A 17,155-nucleotide genomic window follows, 5' to 3' on the forward strand; every position below is an offset into this window, starting at 1 on the left:
GAAGAAAGATGGGCTGCATGGTCGAGTCGCCAGAAGAAAACAATTACTACGCAAATGCCACACAGCATAGAGACAAGCCTCAAACCTTCTGGCACCAAATCATTTGAAGTGAGGAGACCAAAATTGAGCTTTTTGGCCACAACCATGAAACACTACATTTGGAGAGGAGTCAACAAGGCCTATGGTGAAAAGTACGGAGGTGGATCGCTGATGTTTTGGGAATGTGCAAGCTACAAAAGGCACAGGAAATTTGGTCAAAATTGATGGCAAGATGAATGCAGTAGGTTATTAAAAAATACCGGAGGAACATTTGCATTCATCAGCCAGGAAGCTGCGCATGGGACGTACTTGAACATTTCAACATGACAATCATCCAAAACACAAGGCCAAGTCGACCTGTTATTGGCTACAGCAGAATAAAGTGAAGGTTCTGGAGTGGCCATCCCAGTCTCCTGACCTCAATATCATTGAGTCACTCTGAGGATGGGCAGCCTTACCATCTGAGAAGATTAAGAGCCTCATCCACTCGAACCAATCCCAAGGAAGGTGGCCCTGAAGCATGCTAGGAGAGGGTTTTTTTTTTTTGGACACACAGGATGAGGTCTTTCCTAGAGGAGAGTTCCAGTCTGGGAGGGGGCACCCTGCCTCTCCCGGGCACTTGCTGCCATGTGTCCTCAGGTGGGTTACCGGAGGGCCTAAAGTTGAGAAAGTGACCCTGGTTTTACAAAGAGCTGGCTGAAGGGGCTGTCTGTTGAAGTTCTGGTCTGGTATCACTGGTGTAGTGTCGCTTGGGAGGATGATACCAGCTGTCCCTGGACATTTTGCGAGTACGGACAACAAAGGATCCATAGACCTGTGCTCTTAACCCCTTCTTGTGTGCTATATAGTCAGCTAAGGGTCCAGACAAGGGAACACTGGCTAGTGTTCTGAAGACCTTGTTTAGCTACTGTATAGAACTTTGCTACTTTTGGACTGCAAAAATACAGGAGCAGTCTGCCATAACTGGCTTACTACTACTACTACTACTACTACTACTGGCTCTAACCTGAAACAACTTTGTTGCTACTGCCAAGGAGAAATCTGTTTCAGCAAGGACTTCACCAAGAGATCAGTTAGACATCCTCAATTGTGAATTGATCTATTTCTTGGAATATCCCACTAAACCCATTTCCCTATCAATGTTCTCCAAAAATAAAACCTAGACTAGTCATTGAAGACAACGAGCAGACGTGTGTGTGTAAATCCACCTTGTGCTATGCGGCCAGGCAAAGGCTCATACGGGGGTAGCCTTTACACTTTTAAAGAAAGATCATGTCTGAAACTAAGCAAAATCATTTATGGTGCATGCATAGATATAACTGGAAAGGGTCATAGCACCTCCCACATTGTACAGCTATGCTGAGGGGTCTAACTGTTATGGAGAATATAGTAGAAGGAAAAGGACTCCTTGATAATGGCAGAATGAGGAAAACTAGTAGATATCAGAGTTGGACTTCCTAAAAGCTCAGTCACAGCAGCATCTGTGGAGCCCATTCCTGCCATTATGATACAGCTTATCCTGAGTGACACAGTGAATCTCATCCACATCATTATGGTGCAGCTCGTCTAACAGTTGCTGACTTGTGCACTGGTTGTCTGGAAAGCCTTGCTCCCTGATTACACTAGGTCTACTTTATACACATTCTACACTTTACATACCTGGACCAACACCAACACTCATAATTTTCACTTCAAAAAATATGGACAATGAAAAACCATCTCAGCAGACCCCAACCACTTCATGGAACTCACTACTCAATTCTGCAGCTACAGACCATGTGATTTCCAGTAGTGACCCAATGCAACATATGGGAATAATGCCTGGCCAAGACTTTTGAACGGGCCATATGAAACAGTCCAACCTCATTTCATTCATACCTTCACACAGTACGTCCCATCCACCAAATACTTGGAACTGCTCAGATTCCCATGGAGGATGGCTTTTTCTTCAGTCTGATGTATCCTGTAATTAGAAGTTTTGGGCCTCATTTAATAACAGCATGATGAAGGTAAGCAGGGCTGGCCCAAGACATTGTGCTGCCGGGGTCCATGAATGAAATGCTGTGCGCCCCCCCCCCAAAAAAAAAAAAAAAAAAAAAAAAAAAAAAAAAAAAAAAAAAAGAGGACACGCCCACTAAAAAGGCCCCCACATCCATTATTTTATATCATGGTAATTAAAACTAAAATTACATCAGGAAATAAGATTTACATGTAACAGCACCTTGTCTAGAGGCAGCTCTAGACTTTGAGGCAAAACTTAGACATGAGGGCTCTCTCATGCCCATAATGGGAAAAATTTATAAATAAAAAGAAGACCATGCAATTTTCCTGCAGCCACATTTTTAAAAAGCTGCATGCACCTTTAAATTTTTTTTTGTGGAAATTCAGGTACAGCAGCAGGGAAAAAAAAAAAAAAAAAAATTTTAGTGGGGCGCATTTTGACAGTACGCTCATTTGAATGGGCTGCAAAAAGTAACAGAATGCAGAAAAAGTAGTGTTTGCACTACTTTTAAAAACACACTGCACCAAACCGCAACGTACTGTGGTACCATGCGATTTTGTGCCTGTAAACACTGCACTTGCGATCTGCGTTTGTGGTGCCATTAATACATTGGCACCCACATGTCAACCAATTGCAAGGGTAGTGTGTTCACCTGCTGCATGGGAAAAGTGCACATAGCACACCTTAGCTGCACCGACCGTGTGCTGGTGTGAACCGGCCCTCAATCAACAAGTATAATATAGAGACGACCCCCCCCACACACACGCATGACATTTACAATCAATCCCCCATACAGCCCAGCAATCTCCATGGTCACATGCAATCTTCCCCCCCGGGAAGGAAGAGAGGACAGGGTGTCCAAACCTGGACTCTCCTGTGACCTGCAGACATTCCGGCCAGGGTGATCGCTCTCTGGCTGGCTCTAATAATGTGGTGGTGGAGCAGGTGTCCCTGCTGTCTGTCCACTCCAGCAGTGTGCCTGGCGGGCGGCAGGTGCGGTACCGGTTAAGTTCCGGTCATGGTGCTGTGGCTCCTCCACCTTCCCTCCCTGGAGCCCGTCTGTAGCTAGCCCGTGCAGGAGTCAATCCCAGCTCAGCGATGCGTAGCACTCTCTAGGGTGCCAAGTATAAGGGTTTTTGTGTAAGTTGCCAGTGCAGGTAAATTTAAGCAGGCCTATGCTGCAAGCTAGGCCGGTTTGTTTTGATCTAGGGGCAGGGGAGTGGTTTAGTGTAGCAGTAATTAGGTGACTGACATGTACTTCAGCTCTTGGTCACTGTGACAGACCTAGCCAGGACAGAGGCTTTTAGAGGGGACTGAATGCTAGCCTACTGATCATGGGCCCTGGCATTTGGGGGAACAGTGCTCTTTGTGAGCTGTATGCCTGGGGACCCTGGAGGTGGTATTACTTTGGATTCAGGTCCATGTCCCCCCAAGTCCATTTTATAAATAGTGACCGATTCATAATGTTGGGGCTCATAGAAGATGCTGATGTCATCAACTCCAGCCACCTGTGTTGTCTATGTGTTTATTGTAAATAAGGCTAGTGTGGGCCCTAAGAGTCTCTCACCCATTGTTGTTTGTGTTAATTAACTCTGCTATTGTGAGAAGGTTTTCTGGGTTTCCATTTATGATCATGTTGATTGTGTCTTCTGAGCTAATCTGTCCTAAAGGTCATGTCTCCAAGTCACCTAGTCTGGGTAAATGATTTAGTAAACCAGCTCATGTTAATTACGGTAGGTTTCTGGTTACAGGTGTTGTGTTAGAGTATTATGAGCAGGAGGTAGGAACCTCCTCTTTAACTGTATATAAAGATTTGTATTTTGGTTCTAATAAAGAGTCCATGTTCAGCAATCAAACGAGTATCATCTTGTTTGTTGTTGATAGCAGTTGGAATATCTGATATCTAGATTCAGACTGGGAGGAAGCGGTATATGAGGAAAGCACTCAAGCGGAGTGTAGGGACATTTAGTTACAGTCGCCTCATCTGTTTCCGGGAAGAATGATCTGGAAAAGGGGAAGGGCAGAGAGCTGGAGTGACATGGGGTACATGTGAGGAGCTCTGACCAATCCCAAACTAGGATTGGCAGGGGGCAGGCCTCCTACATATACCCATCGTCAGCCTGCTGGATGATGGAGTTAGACTATCGTGCCCGAGGGAACCCCTTTCTGGGGGGGGGGGTGGGTGTACCTCAGGCGGGGAGCTCCGGAGCCTCTCCTTACACAGTCATGGAGAGGTGTCCTGGAACAGGAGCTGGAGGAGACCGTTGGTCCGCACGTCCAGAGTAAAGTCATTCAGGAAGGATCCAGGGCAGATTTCGGTGAGTGGAGAGCACAGTGGAGAGATCTGGAAGAGCCATGCCAGGGGAGCTGGATGTAGAGCCAGAGGGAGAGACTGTGGGAGTTTTGTGTCAAATCGATGCAGCTATGAGGGCGGGCAGGATTTGCAAGTCGGACTTGCTGGGATCAGTAGTCGATCACCATTTATTCTTCTAAAGTAAATTGGTTGCTGCCACAAAAGGGGTACTGCAGGCCCCCGGCCTATAAAGGATCATCAAGTAAAATACACTGGGACTTATTCAGAGTGAGGCCTAGTCATGTTCTGATGGCGTGACAGGAGTACTAGACTTGGACAGTGAAGTAGTGTGCTGGAGGAAGAAGTGTTCTGAGGTAAAAGTCTGTCAAGTTTAGGGTCAGCCATCTTGTTCTTAGAAGTGTGACGCAGCTACTTTATTCTACAAGTACAATTTATTCTGTGGGCATCCCATGTCCCTTTTCCCCCCCAACCAAGTTCAATCCCCTAATAAAAACAAAAACAAGAAAAAGACTGTTCATTGACTGAAAAGTACGTCTAATGGAGGTCTGGGAGCAGGGCGAAAGGTGTGGATGCTGTAACACGTAGCAACCCCGCAAGGCCATCGCTTCAGAAGAATGTAAAATCCTTTTTTTCCCCAGATCTCTTCAGGCGGTCAAGCGACTCCCAGCCGCTCTGCTCCCCCATTTAAAGGGCTACAGCGGGAGGGGCTGAGTGGCGGTCACGTGACCTCCTATGGCTGACATCAGAGGGAGATCTCGATCCCTCCCACTGTAGCCCAAAGATGGAGTAGGAGAGCGGTCAGGAGTCATGTGACCAACCTAAAGAGATCTGAAAAAGATATTTAAAGGCTTTGTTTTCAACAAACACTTACATAATGTTATTGCTGCATAAATCAGGAGGGGCTGGCATTTAATATTTTTTTAAAGGTTACAAAGACTTTAAAGAGCTGCCTCTGCTGCCCCTCTAAAAGTTCTGCCTGGGTCCAATGGACCCATGGTAGGGCCGGCCCTGAAGGTAAGCAAGGTTCACATTCCTTATACTGCGAGTCTATTTCACTGCAACGTTTTCCAACAAATTCCAACATTGCTGGTGTCAAAATAAGAAAATGAAATGGCACCTCCTATACATCTCCTGAATTTCTTATCAACCAGCTGCCATCAATTTTGGTAGAAGTCCAAAAAGACATAGAATTGTGTGTTAAGGCACTAGCTATTAAAGTGTACACCATAGATCTGATACATAAATCTCCATCAAAAAAAAAAAAAAAAAAAAAACACGCACACACACACACGTGAATGAAAGTGAAACAATTCCATTCTGTTGATAGCAGTGAAAAGATGTCCTGTAATCAATTACAGCGATAACAGTCCTTTATGCCATTTCTTTGTCACGTGTTCATTTGTGATCCATACTCTTCTTACTTTAAAAGTGCTCCTTTTTATTTTATTTCACGTATTTATTTTTAAACAGGAAAGTGCTCCTTTTTACAAATGTGCACCACCTCCTATAGTAAGGGGGCTACTCACCAGATAGCAGGAGTTAACGACTTCCTGATGAAATGCATTAAAGGTCCTTATGGCGGTGGCATTTCCGGTTTCATCACGTTCGACAACGGCAAGCGAGCAGCAAGGATTTTAAACAAACCAGGTGATTTACAGTGGGTTTAAAAGAGAAGGGGGAGCTAATGCGCAAAACCAAATAAACTAGAACAACAATAATTAAAGGATATAAGAAGCCTGCCAACAAATGAATTATGGTTGCTGCTGCAAGTGTACTCACACTGCTAACAATAGCAGGGGCCAGGGGACAGTGAGCTGCCCCTCTACTGCCACGGCCCACACAGACACACAGCGAGGAGAGGAGGAGAGCTGGGAACGGACTTAAAGCTGAAACAGAAACTAGAAAGTGCTGCCAATCATCAATGCCCCGTGGAATCCAGCTTGGCCGCGCCTGAAGTCACCTTCCAAAAGGTGGCTCAAAGCGATCTGGTGAGTGGCCTCCTTAACATAGGTAATGCATAGTAAAAAAGTGCTATATAGTATAGGTGCACGTTTGTAAAAATGAGCACTTTAAAGTGAGAGTATAGATCACAAATGAACACCTGGCGGCATAAAGAAATAGCATAAAGAACTGTTATTGCTGTTATGGATTACAAGACATCTATTCACTGCAATCAACAGCACGGAATGGTTTCACCATCATTTACTTGTGTTTTTTTTTAATGTGGCTTTATCAGATTTATGGGGTACACTTACTAATTACTTGTTTTCTAACACTTAATAAATCTGATCAATTGTCACCAGCAGACTGACCATCTCCAAGCTATACCAGCTTTGTCAGGTAATTCAAAGCCTCCAATTATGGGATGAAATGAAGAGGTCTCACCTGTACAGTGCTTTGGCTGTGTCTAGAGCCAGAAGAACTCTCCGATCCCAGTCTAAGTCCAGTTCAGTCTGTAACAGTTCCCGTAGCGTCCCTTTATCACATAACTCCATCACCAGAGAGTAGCGGGTTTCTGGGCCTGAATTAGAGGAGGAGAGAGGGCGAATGGGAACCAAGACAAGACATTTAGGAAGGAGGAGAGGGAGAGGATGGGAACAGACAGGATACCAGAACAAAGAGCTACAGAAGGAAGGGAGGAGAGGAAGAGGCTGAGACAAGAGACCAGGACAGATCTGCAAAAAGAATAGAAGCAGAGATGGGATACCAGAATAGAGCTGAGAGAGTCTGGATCAGAAAGGAGGATAGAACAGGGACATTGAGAGATAATTGATGTTGCTGTCCTCACCTGATTTATCAAAACAGATACCGTAGAGCTGTAAAATATTCAAACACTCAAATTTCTTCAGCGTTTGGCTCTCAGTCTGAAACGTCCTCCGAATTAATCTGGAAAACAGAGCATTGTTACCTTCTGCCTCATGAGATGACAGGACCGGTCTAGGTTGTCCCAGAAACTCACTCCTCAGTCTGCGCATTCTGTTTCTTGAATATTTTGATGGCCACAGGGCTGTTTTGGAGCTCTCCCCGATACAGGTAATGGGTGGCTCGCGCCAGCATTAGGTCTCCTCGATCCAGATGTTTCACTGGGATTTCTGTGATGTTCCAGTTTGGTCGGAGACCTAGTGATAGAAAGCGAAGAATTACACTTTGCAAAGTAAATGGTCTATAAAACTCATTCCTTGTATAGTGTGGTGGGGTCTCTGCATCATACATCGCTTTTTGGTTTCCACAATTTTTTAAAACTAGAACTCTGTAACCTGGCTTTCTGTAGTGGGTTCACACTAGTGCGAATTGGAAGAGAGTTTCCCCGCATCCAATTCCCATGACAGAAGAATGTGCCTGGCTCTCAATGGAGCCGGTTCACATATCTCCGTGGTGGCCACAGAGCGACGCGCAGAGCGGGCCTGTGCATCTTTGATTCAGTTTCAGGTCCAAATTCAGGCAAAAATTCAGGCCCGATTTGTCCCGGAAACGGAGAACAAGGACGCACCGCACCCCTGCTGTGACCCGCTTCTACACTCAGTGTGAACCCAGCCTCATGCTGCCTTCTGATGTCTAGGCCGTCATGGTAATCCAACAGCTCCACTGTTGATTACAAAGAACAAGGTTTCCCCCTTAACTCATATCGGGTCAGGTATACAATTTACAAGGAACCCAATGCAAAAAAAAAAAAAAATGTACATACATACATATCCAATGTCGTCTCACAGGAGACCACATTCCTGTATATATGAGCTGTCATTCAGCAGGAGTGAAGTGACAGGTCCAGACATGCGTCGGTGAGCAGCATTTTCTTTCCTCACGGCAGGTATCGAGAATTGTGATTGAGGTGGCTCTGTCACTGAATGATGGTGGATGTACATTTTTGGGTCCTTTTTTTATTTTTATAAGGATTTTTCAATAAATGTGTGTGTGCGCTTTTTTTTTCTTTTTAAATTGAAGACCAGGGCCTCCTCTTCCCCAGTTGGTAGTTGTTGCGGTCTGCAGTTGAGAGGGAGCTTATGGGAATCTGGAAATATATAATTTCCAGATTCCCATAAGCTCCCTCTCAACTGCAGACCGCAACAACTACCAAATGGGGAAGAGGAGGCCCTGGTCTTCAATTTAAAAAGAAAAAAAAAAAAAAGACCCAAAAATGTACATCCACCATCATTCAGTGACAGACCCACCTCAATCACAATTCTCGATACCTGCCGTGAGGAAAGAAAATGCTGCTCACCGACGCATGTCTCGACCTGTCACTTCACTCCCGCTGAATGACAGTTCATATATACAGGAATGTTGTCTCCTGTGAGACATCATTGGCCAAATATGGACATGACCATATTTGGTCAATGACATCACATACGTCCAACAATGTGAGATATTACCCTCCCCCCCATTTAGTTCCCATTTATGTGGTTCAGCTTCAGCACCCAAGCTTTAGTCTTGCTCATCAAACCCAGGTGTGTTCAGCTCATAGCTGTTGACCTACAAGCTCGAATATTTTCTGTACAAGACCTCCTGTACCAATCATGCAACAGCAGTGTATTAGGAGTACTTGGCACTCTGTATCTCGCCTATAAGGCGAACATCCAATTCAATTTTTTATGTGTCTTGAATGTTGGGTTGAGAATAGATTATGGCTGCCTTCAGCAGGTGTAACTTGAACATTCAGGTCCCCCGATGCAATAAACCATGAAGTGCCTCTCTGACCCCTAGCTGGGGCCCTTCCCTCTGGGCCCGAGACCCTTTATTGTGGTCCCATAGCAGGACCCTTACACGTGTTCTGCAGTGGGCCCCCTTCCTGCTGTCTTGGGGCTACCCCACGGTGTGAGGAGAATGCCAGGGCAGAGTCGCAAGGGTGACCTTTCCTACCCTGGCAGTTCCGCCACTGGTGCCAGTTAATTTTTGTTATTTTCTCTAGGGGCAGCAGGACCTAGGTCAGTCATAGTAGGTGGTCAGGTGTAATTAATACTTTGTTGACCCTCATGGGCTGCTCTGTCCCTGCCCCCTCTTCTGGGACTTGTAGTTTGGCCAGGAAGGCAGGGCTGGCTGAGTGATGGGGGTGTGGGTTACCAATCTCTAATCCCTTCTCCAATGACAGGTCCTCTTTACCTCTCCCACTACCCAGTTAAAGGTTCAGGGACAGGAGAGTGGATCAGGCTCAGTGAAAGGGGGGGCGTGGTTACTAGTCTCTAATCCCCATCCCCCATGCCAAGTCCTCTTTACCCACCTCAATGATTGGTATAAGGCTCAGGGACAGGAGAGAGAGAGTGGGTTCAGCGACAGGGGGGCGGGATTACCAGTTTCTGAATTCCCTCCCATAACAGGTTCTTTCCCCCTCCCACTGATTGGTATATGGCTCAGGGACAGAAGGGCAAAGCAGACTCAGGTACATGGCATGGGGTTACAATACCAGTCTGGCTCATGCCTGCTTCCGCCATGCTGGCTGCTGTCATCCGCACTACCACACAGTCATATCTCACTCTGCAGCTCCTGCCCCACTCCCTCCAATGCTCCCTCACACCGTGCTGGGTGCTATGGAGTTTGGCACTGGAAAGCCGCATGGGCCCCCTGGGGCCAGGTCACAATTGAGACCTATAGCTACGCCCCTGGCTGCCTTCCTAAAGATTGGGGATTTGGCCTTGCCTGCTTTTCTCATTTGGAAGTTAAAACGGAGGCCATAATGAACATTTTCTTAGTAGGGACGGGCCAAACACCTCCCGGTTCGGTTTGCACCAGAACACCGCGAACAGGCAAAGTTATAGCGAACACGCGAACCCTATTAAAGTCTATGGGACACGAACATGAAAAATCAAAAGTGCTAATTTTAAAGACTTATTTGCAAGTTATTGCCATAAAAAGCGTATGGGGACCCAGGTACTGCCCTAGGGGACATGTATCAATGCAAAAAAAGAAAAAAATTTTTTTAAAAACTTTTTTTCAGGAGCAGTGATTTTAATAATGCTTAAAGTGAAACAATATTTAAATATCGTGCCTGGGGGTCCCCTTCGTTAGCATCTGTGCTATGTGTAGAACAGTGCCGCAGCAATAATGACATTTCTAAAGGAAAATGTGTCATTTATTTATTTTTTACTTTTTATAGAATCTGTGGAGAGAAAATGGACTGCAAGAACAAAACAAACAAATCTGTCGTTTTGTAGAAGCATATTTTGGTTCCCGCCGATGGCCACCTCACCCTGAAAGCGTCTGATCTGGTCTAACAATGTGTCATTTAAACTTGCTCGCGGCTGTAATGTATTTCCATCTCCCGGTAATATAAATGAAAAACAAAAAAACACACAAGGAAAAAATGGTGTGCGGTCAAACACCCCCCCCCCCCCCCCCCCCCCCAGTCCATCCCAGGCCCTTTGGGTCTGGTATGGATTTTAAGTGAAACTCCACGCCCAATTTTTTTTCTTTAAGTGGTGTGGGGGTCCCCCCCAACATCCATACCAGACCCTTAGCCGAGCATGCAGCCTGGAGGGTAGGATGGAGGGGGGGGCACCCCAAAGCACCCTCCCCATATTGAGGGCAAGCGCCTGGTACAATTCAGGGTGGGGGGGGCACTCGCTCGTCCCCTTTCCTGATGGCTCAAATAAGGGTAAGGTATTTGGGGGGGGGGGGGGGGGGGGGAGAGAAGAGAAGAATGACCCCATGCCAACTTTACAAAAAAAAATTGGCGTGGAGTTCCGCTTAAAATCTATACCAGACCCAAAAGGGCCTGGTATGGATTTGTGGGGGGGGACCCCTATGTGTTTTTTTTTCTTAATTCGAGTAAAGGGGAACCCCATGACAATTTCAATACACTATTATATATGCACACACTGCACTATATACTCTGAAGTATGTACATACATTATTATAATACAGGATTTATATAGCACCAACAGTTTACGTAGCGCTTTACAACTTGAGGGTAGACAGTACAAATGCAATACAGTAGGAATCAGATGGCCCTGCTCCATAGAGCTTACAATCTAACATTTATACATATGACTGGATACTACAATACCTGCCTAAACTCCATTCATTATAGTCGGCCACCGTGTAAGCAGCAGCCTTATATAGTATGGGGCGTGGACTTAGCCCCTGAGCCATGACTGGCCAATCATGGCTCTCGCAGCAGATCGTGCTGTGATTTGCCAAAGCATGCAGGTCAGGTGCATGCTTTAGCCAATCAGCAGCCGTCAATACACTGCCATCTATGGGGCGCTAACACAGCACTTGAAATTTGCCGCGAATGCCCCATATGTTCGTTTGTTCGCCGAACAGCTGATGTTTGAGTAGAACATACAACCCACCCCTATTTCTTAGTAGACATGAGCGACATTTCCTCTGCTACATCAGGAATTTCTGGACTTAACTTACAATATTCTTGTCGATGTGTCACAAGGATGGCCTTTTTAATACTTACATGCAATACTAATTTGAGACAGTTTAACGCTCAGGTCACTCTTCTCTTCCTCCCTCGACGTGCTTGGTCCTTGGATATTGAGCATCTTCATTCCAGACTCCAATGCTGCTTTACCTGCATTAAACAAATAAAAAAAAAACACCACACAGCATCACAGTATTGTTGCTTGCACGATAGAAGTCAGCAGAGTTCACCTCATTTACCACGATTAAGTAAAAGCCCCTTCCAAAAGGAACAGCCCATTTTCTTTTAGTAAATCAAGCCCAAAGTGTTCTTACATTTTCAGGTGGGTGAAATCACAGATGGAGATTATGATGGAGCTTTCTTCACTGAAGTTATCTGTTCAACCAACAATCTCCACCTTTAACAAGCACGGGAGGAGTCATGAAATGCACTATATGGCAAGAAGGCTTTGGACCCCTGACCACCGTAACTGTATGAGCTTATTGGACAACTCATTGGAAAGTCATGGCCATATTGAATTGGTTCCCCATGGACATTATTATAGAATTGCCCCCTTCGTTGCAAGGCTATACCATCCTCCTCTCATCTGGAAAGACTTTCCACAAGATTTTGGTTGGTGTCTGGAAATGTATGCTCATTTGTGAGGTCCAATACTGATGTTGGATGAGAAGACCTGGCTCGCCATCAGGTGACAATTCATGCCAAAGGTATTTAGTAGGGTTGAGGTCAGGGCTCTGTGCAGGACACTCAAGTTCCTCCACATCAAACTGGTCACACCATGTCTTTATGGAGCTGGCTTTGTACACAAGGGCACAGGCATACTGGAAAAAAAAAAAAAAAGTGAAGAAGGTCTTCACCAAAGGGGGGGACGGACTATGGGTAGTGGGAGTAAACAATACCATAGGCTTGATTGTAAGGGGGAGGAACCGTGCCCCATCGCTGGTGTCAGTGGGAGGAACAGGACCCCATCTCTGGGGTCAGTGAAAGGACTAGTGCCCCAAGGGCTAGCTAGATAAAGGCAAGCAAAGGGGTCCATATACATCTGGCTATAATGTATTTTAACCACTTGCCGACCGGCTCATGCCGATATACAGTACGTCGTCAGGATAGCACCCGTACACAAATCGACATATCCGTACTTCTCTGGCGCCCGCAGGGAGGGGGCACGCGCACCCACGCAGTGCCAGCGGCAATCGGATTTGTTGCAGAACCGATCAGTCTTCAGGTTCAGGCCAATGATTTCTGGCCATGACCTACTGATCAGTTCTGGCGAATGAAATGCTTTCCCTGCCTGTGAATTGTAAAACACAGGCAGAGGAAGTGATGTCACCTACCCTCGTGAAATCCTTTTTGGTTCCAGATTGAGGAGAGACGACATTCAAATGTGAGTTGGACCAACACAGTGCACATTTCCCCCCCCCCCCCGATCGCCCCCCAGTTAACCCCTTTACTCCCTGTCACCAATTACAGTTTTCAGATTTTCACTGATCACTGCATTGGTGTCATGTGTGAAACCGATCAGCGTTAGGGCAGTTAGTAGTAGGCCTAGGTAGCCCCCCCCATTAACCCCCTAATAAAAGGTTTAACCCCTTGATCACCCCACAGTTAACCCTGTCATCAGTGCCACTAGTAGATCTATTTTCTGATCGCCATATTAGTGTAATAGGTGACGCTAGTTTCACTGTCCTTTATGGCATCAGGGTACCCCCATATATTTCCAAAGGTTTTTTATCAGTTAGGTTTTAGCGTCAGGGTCAGCGTCAATCCCAGGCAGCATCAGATTAGTGCCAGTAGCGCTAACACCCAAGCACGCACCATACACCTCCCTTACTAGTGTAGTGTCTGAACGGATAAATAGATTTGATCAGAACTATATTAGCCATCGTTCTTTTCAGCCAGTGGTCGGCTTTCATGTAAAAACAAGCCTAGTTAGACTGATTTTACAAGCAGTGGGAGGGAACGTTCCCCCTCCGGCCATCTTCCATGGTTTTCTTGGGCTCTCCTGTCCCACCGGGGAACCTGAGAATGCAGCCGATAGTTTCGCCAGCTGACCATAGAGCTGATCGAAGAACAGAACGGCTCCAATCATCTCTATGGCCCAAGAAAACGGAAGTCACAAGCATTTCACGACTTTGGTTTCGCCGGATATAAACAGCGCCATTGGGAAAGCATCTCATCATATCGATCTTGGTGTGATCAGATGCTTTGAGGGCAGGGGAGAGATCTAGAGTCTAATAGACCCCAAAAAGCACCCTATCCCCCCTGTGCTCATGAGCAAATGCGAATGCATGAACGCAAGCGTTGGTCTTGTGTCATATGTAAACAGCAATTGCTCACTACCTATCACAGTTTCGGAGGCCCTGAAAATTCAAAAAGTTTTCGAATACTGTATATACTCGAGTAAAAGTCAAATTTTTCAGCACATTTTTTTGTGCTGAAAGTGCCCCCCTCGACTTGTACTCGAGTCAAGCACTTTTCTGCAGCAAAAAATTTCATTTTCCGAACCAACTTTGGGGCCACTTGATGCTAGAAACCCCAAATTTATTATGCAAACCCAGTGGACCTGGTACCACAACATATCCAAGCTGAAGTTCCTAGCACTAAGTGGCCGCGAGATACGGGGCCCCAAAATCGGTTCGGAAAATGTCATTCTCTGCTGCAGAAAAGTGCTTGACATTTTCTGAACCGAATTTGGGGTCCCATATCTCAGGGCTACTTGGTGCTAGGAACCCCAAATTTGGTGTGCAAACCCAGTGGACCTGGTACCATAACATATCCAAAGCTGGGGTTCCTAGCACCAAGTGGCCCTGAGATACGGGGCCCCAAAACTGGTTCGGAAAATGTCATTCTCTGCTGCAGAAAAGTGCTTGACATTTTCTGAGTTGATTTTGGGGGCCCTGTATCTCGGGGCCACTTGGTGCTAGAAACCCCAGCTTTGGAAATTTTATGGTGCTAATTCCTCTGGGTTTGCACACCAAATTTGGGGTTCTTAGCACTAAGTGGCCCTGAGATACGGGGCCCCAAATTCGGTCAACTGTGTCTATCTGCAGCAATGTCATTTCGGGACCCTTTGGGTTCAGAGACCCCAAATTTTGGCTGCAGCTAGGGGACATCTAGGAACCCTTAACTACCGAGTTTGAAGATCAGGGGACCTATGGCTGCAAATGGGCACAGTGAGGCATGCAAATGGGCACTGTTGACCCTCTTTTCCACTTAAAGTAGCTGTGCATTTCTCACCCTCGTCTTATACTCGGGTCAATAAGTTTTTCCCATTTTTTTTGTGGTAAATTAGGGCCTCGACTTATACTCGGAACGACTTATACTCGAGTATATACGGTAGATTTCCAATTACCAAAGAGAAAAAAAAAAAAATGAACAGAAAATAAAAGAATAGCGTATAAGAGTAAAACCGAAAAAAAATAAATAAATAAAAAACAAAAAACCACGAAGAGAATAGAAACGAATAAAAAAAAAATTTAAAAAAAGAGAAAAGAATGAATATACCCATCTTCTGAAGTTCGAATAGAAATAGCCATTTCCCAATATACAAATATTTTCTATTGATTCCATTTGAATTTTGGGAAATGGTTATATTCTATTCTATTGTTTGTTTTAATTCTATTATAGTCGTCCATTCCATTATAGTCATCTATTACATACTTTTCTTATGTATTAGAGACTTTATTCTATTTGAAATTCAAATTTGGGGAGATGGTTATATTCTATTTTGTTCTATTATACTCCATTACATTCTATGCTTTTATTTTCTGTTATATTCTTTTCTATTCCTCTTCCTTTATTTTTCTATTCTATTTTATGGTCTTTGGAAATTGGAAAACTATTTGAATTTGAAAACTATTCTAAATTGATTTGAAAACTATTTGAATCGATTCGATTTCCATATCAAAATTTTTTCCATTATATCAGATTTGGTAAAATTCGGTACGATTGTAATTCAGAAATTTGGATACATCAGAATTTCCCAAAATTTGTCCGAATTTCAAATCGGAACGAAACAAACTGCACGTCTAGCTTCAATTATTAATATTTATGTTTTCTACATATCATGCTAGAGTCTACACTGGCTATAGTTAAGGCATTGCGATTATGCCCCTGGTTATCCAGTATCTGTAAAACAAAACTCACTGTTGAGGGAAGTGCTGAGCACCTTTAGATCTTCCTCTAGATCTTCCCGGTTCTCCTTCTTCCTGGTGTTCTCTGAAAAGAACTGCGATAACATGTTCATCTGTTGGGCAATCATCTCCCTTTGTTGGGCACGTATTTCCTGCTGTTGGGCAAGCATGTTCTTCTGTTCAGCATCCAGCAGGAGGGAGATATGAGTGGCAGAATCCCCCAGGCGGTCATTTATCAGGTCAAATTCTTCCTTGATGCTATTAGCCTTGAATACCCGCTTCCACCAGGAGCGGCAAGAATATTTAATGACCCAATTCCTTGCATTCCTAAGCATGGTGTGCAGTTCTTCTACCACTTCCTGCAGAGCCGCAGACTTATCCGGCTGCATGTCCAGAGCCATAAGAGGCAGCAGCAACATTCGGATTCTGTTCTCTAGGCGGCGGCATTGCTTCTTGTTGGATCCAGCCTGGTCAGACAGCTTGTAGATGGTCTTAGCAAGAATAATAACTTCACTCAACTCCTCCATCTCCTGAAAGGACAAAGCAGGTTAGAGAAGAAAGTATGGAGGGATGTGGCAGGTGTGAGGGTCGGGGGCTTTGTCTATAAAGAACATTTGTCCCAAGACGGAGACTGGTGACCCACCTAGAGATTGAAGGGCAAGGTCTATTGCTCCCCCCCCCCCCCCCCACACACACACACACACACACACACACACACACAATGGAACAATAGCATCTTAGATTTCCTTAAGGCTGGCCATACATTATACAATTTTCATTTATATTTACTAAAACTATATATTATTATTATTAATAGATCAAACTGAAACACTTTCAATTTGTATGCAGTCAATAAGGCCCTCGCATTACATAGTTGAAGAAAAACCTAAAGGAAACTGAAGAAAAATTGTATAATGTATAGGCAGTTTTAGAAAGTTAAAAAATGTCAAGGCAAGGCCTTCTCGTTGGACAGGGGAAGCTGTTGGCAAGGCTCAGTCCTGATATCAGGCCCCTAGTAATAAAGGAACACCGGTTTCAGAGGGGCACACAGGGAGGTGTTGTCTGGCCAATGACGACAATAGCAGACGCCTTGAACTGTCTGCATTCCACCATGCCAATACATGCTGGAAGGTTATGTTTGATAGATGCACTTGTTCCCTTTTATCATGCAACTGGAACAATCAAAACTTGCAGCACACTAATTTTTTTTTGGACATACAGTTGTGCACATAAGTTTACATACGCTGGCAGAATTTATAATTTCTTGGCCATTTGTCAGAGAATATTAATAACAAACATTTTTC

At 45.0% G+C, this 17,155-nt stretch overlaps 1 protein-coding gene across 1 annotated transcript in view; it reads right to left on the bottom strand.

Annotated features, from left to right (window-relative positions):
* Positions 1–17,155, bottom strand: part of LOC141111753 (mixed lineage kinase domain-like protein) — a 47,592-nt gene that overhangs the window by 11,844 nt on the left and 18,593 nt on the right. The window contains exons 3-8 of the mRNA XM_073603891.1: positions 15,865–16,381; positions 11,755–11,868; positions 7,315–7,474; positions 7,144–7,241; positions 6,741–6,876; positions 1,918–2,002 (exon numbers count right to left, since the gene is read on the bottom strand). Coding sequence (XP_073459992.1) covers positions 1,918–2,002; positions 6,741–6,876; positions 7,144–7,241; positions 7,315–7,474; positions 11,755–11,868; positions 15,865–16,381 — 1,110 coding nt within the window. The remainder of the gene's footprint in view (positions 1–1,917; positions 2,003–6,740; positions 6,877–7,143; positions 7,242–7,314; positions 7,475–11,754; positions 11,869–15,864; positions 16,382–17,155) is intronic.

This window comes from Aquarana catesbeiana, linkage group LG11, assembly GCF_042186555.1.
Source record: "Aquarana catesbeiana isolate 2022-GZ linkage group LG11, ASM4218655v1, whole genome shotgun sequence".
Classification (NCBI taxonomy): domain Eukaryota; kingdom Metazoa; phylum Chordata; class Amphibia; order Anura; family Ranidae; genus Aquarana; species Aquarana catesbeiana.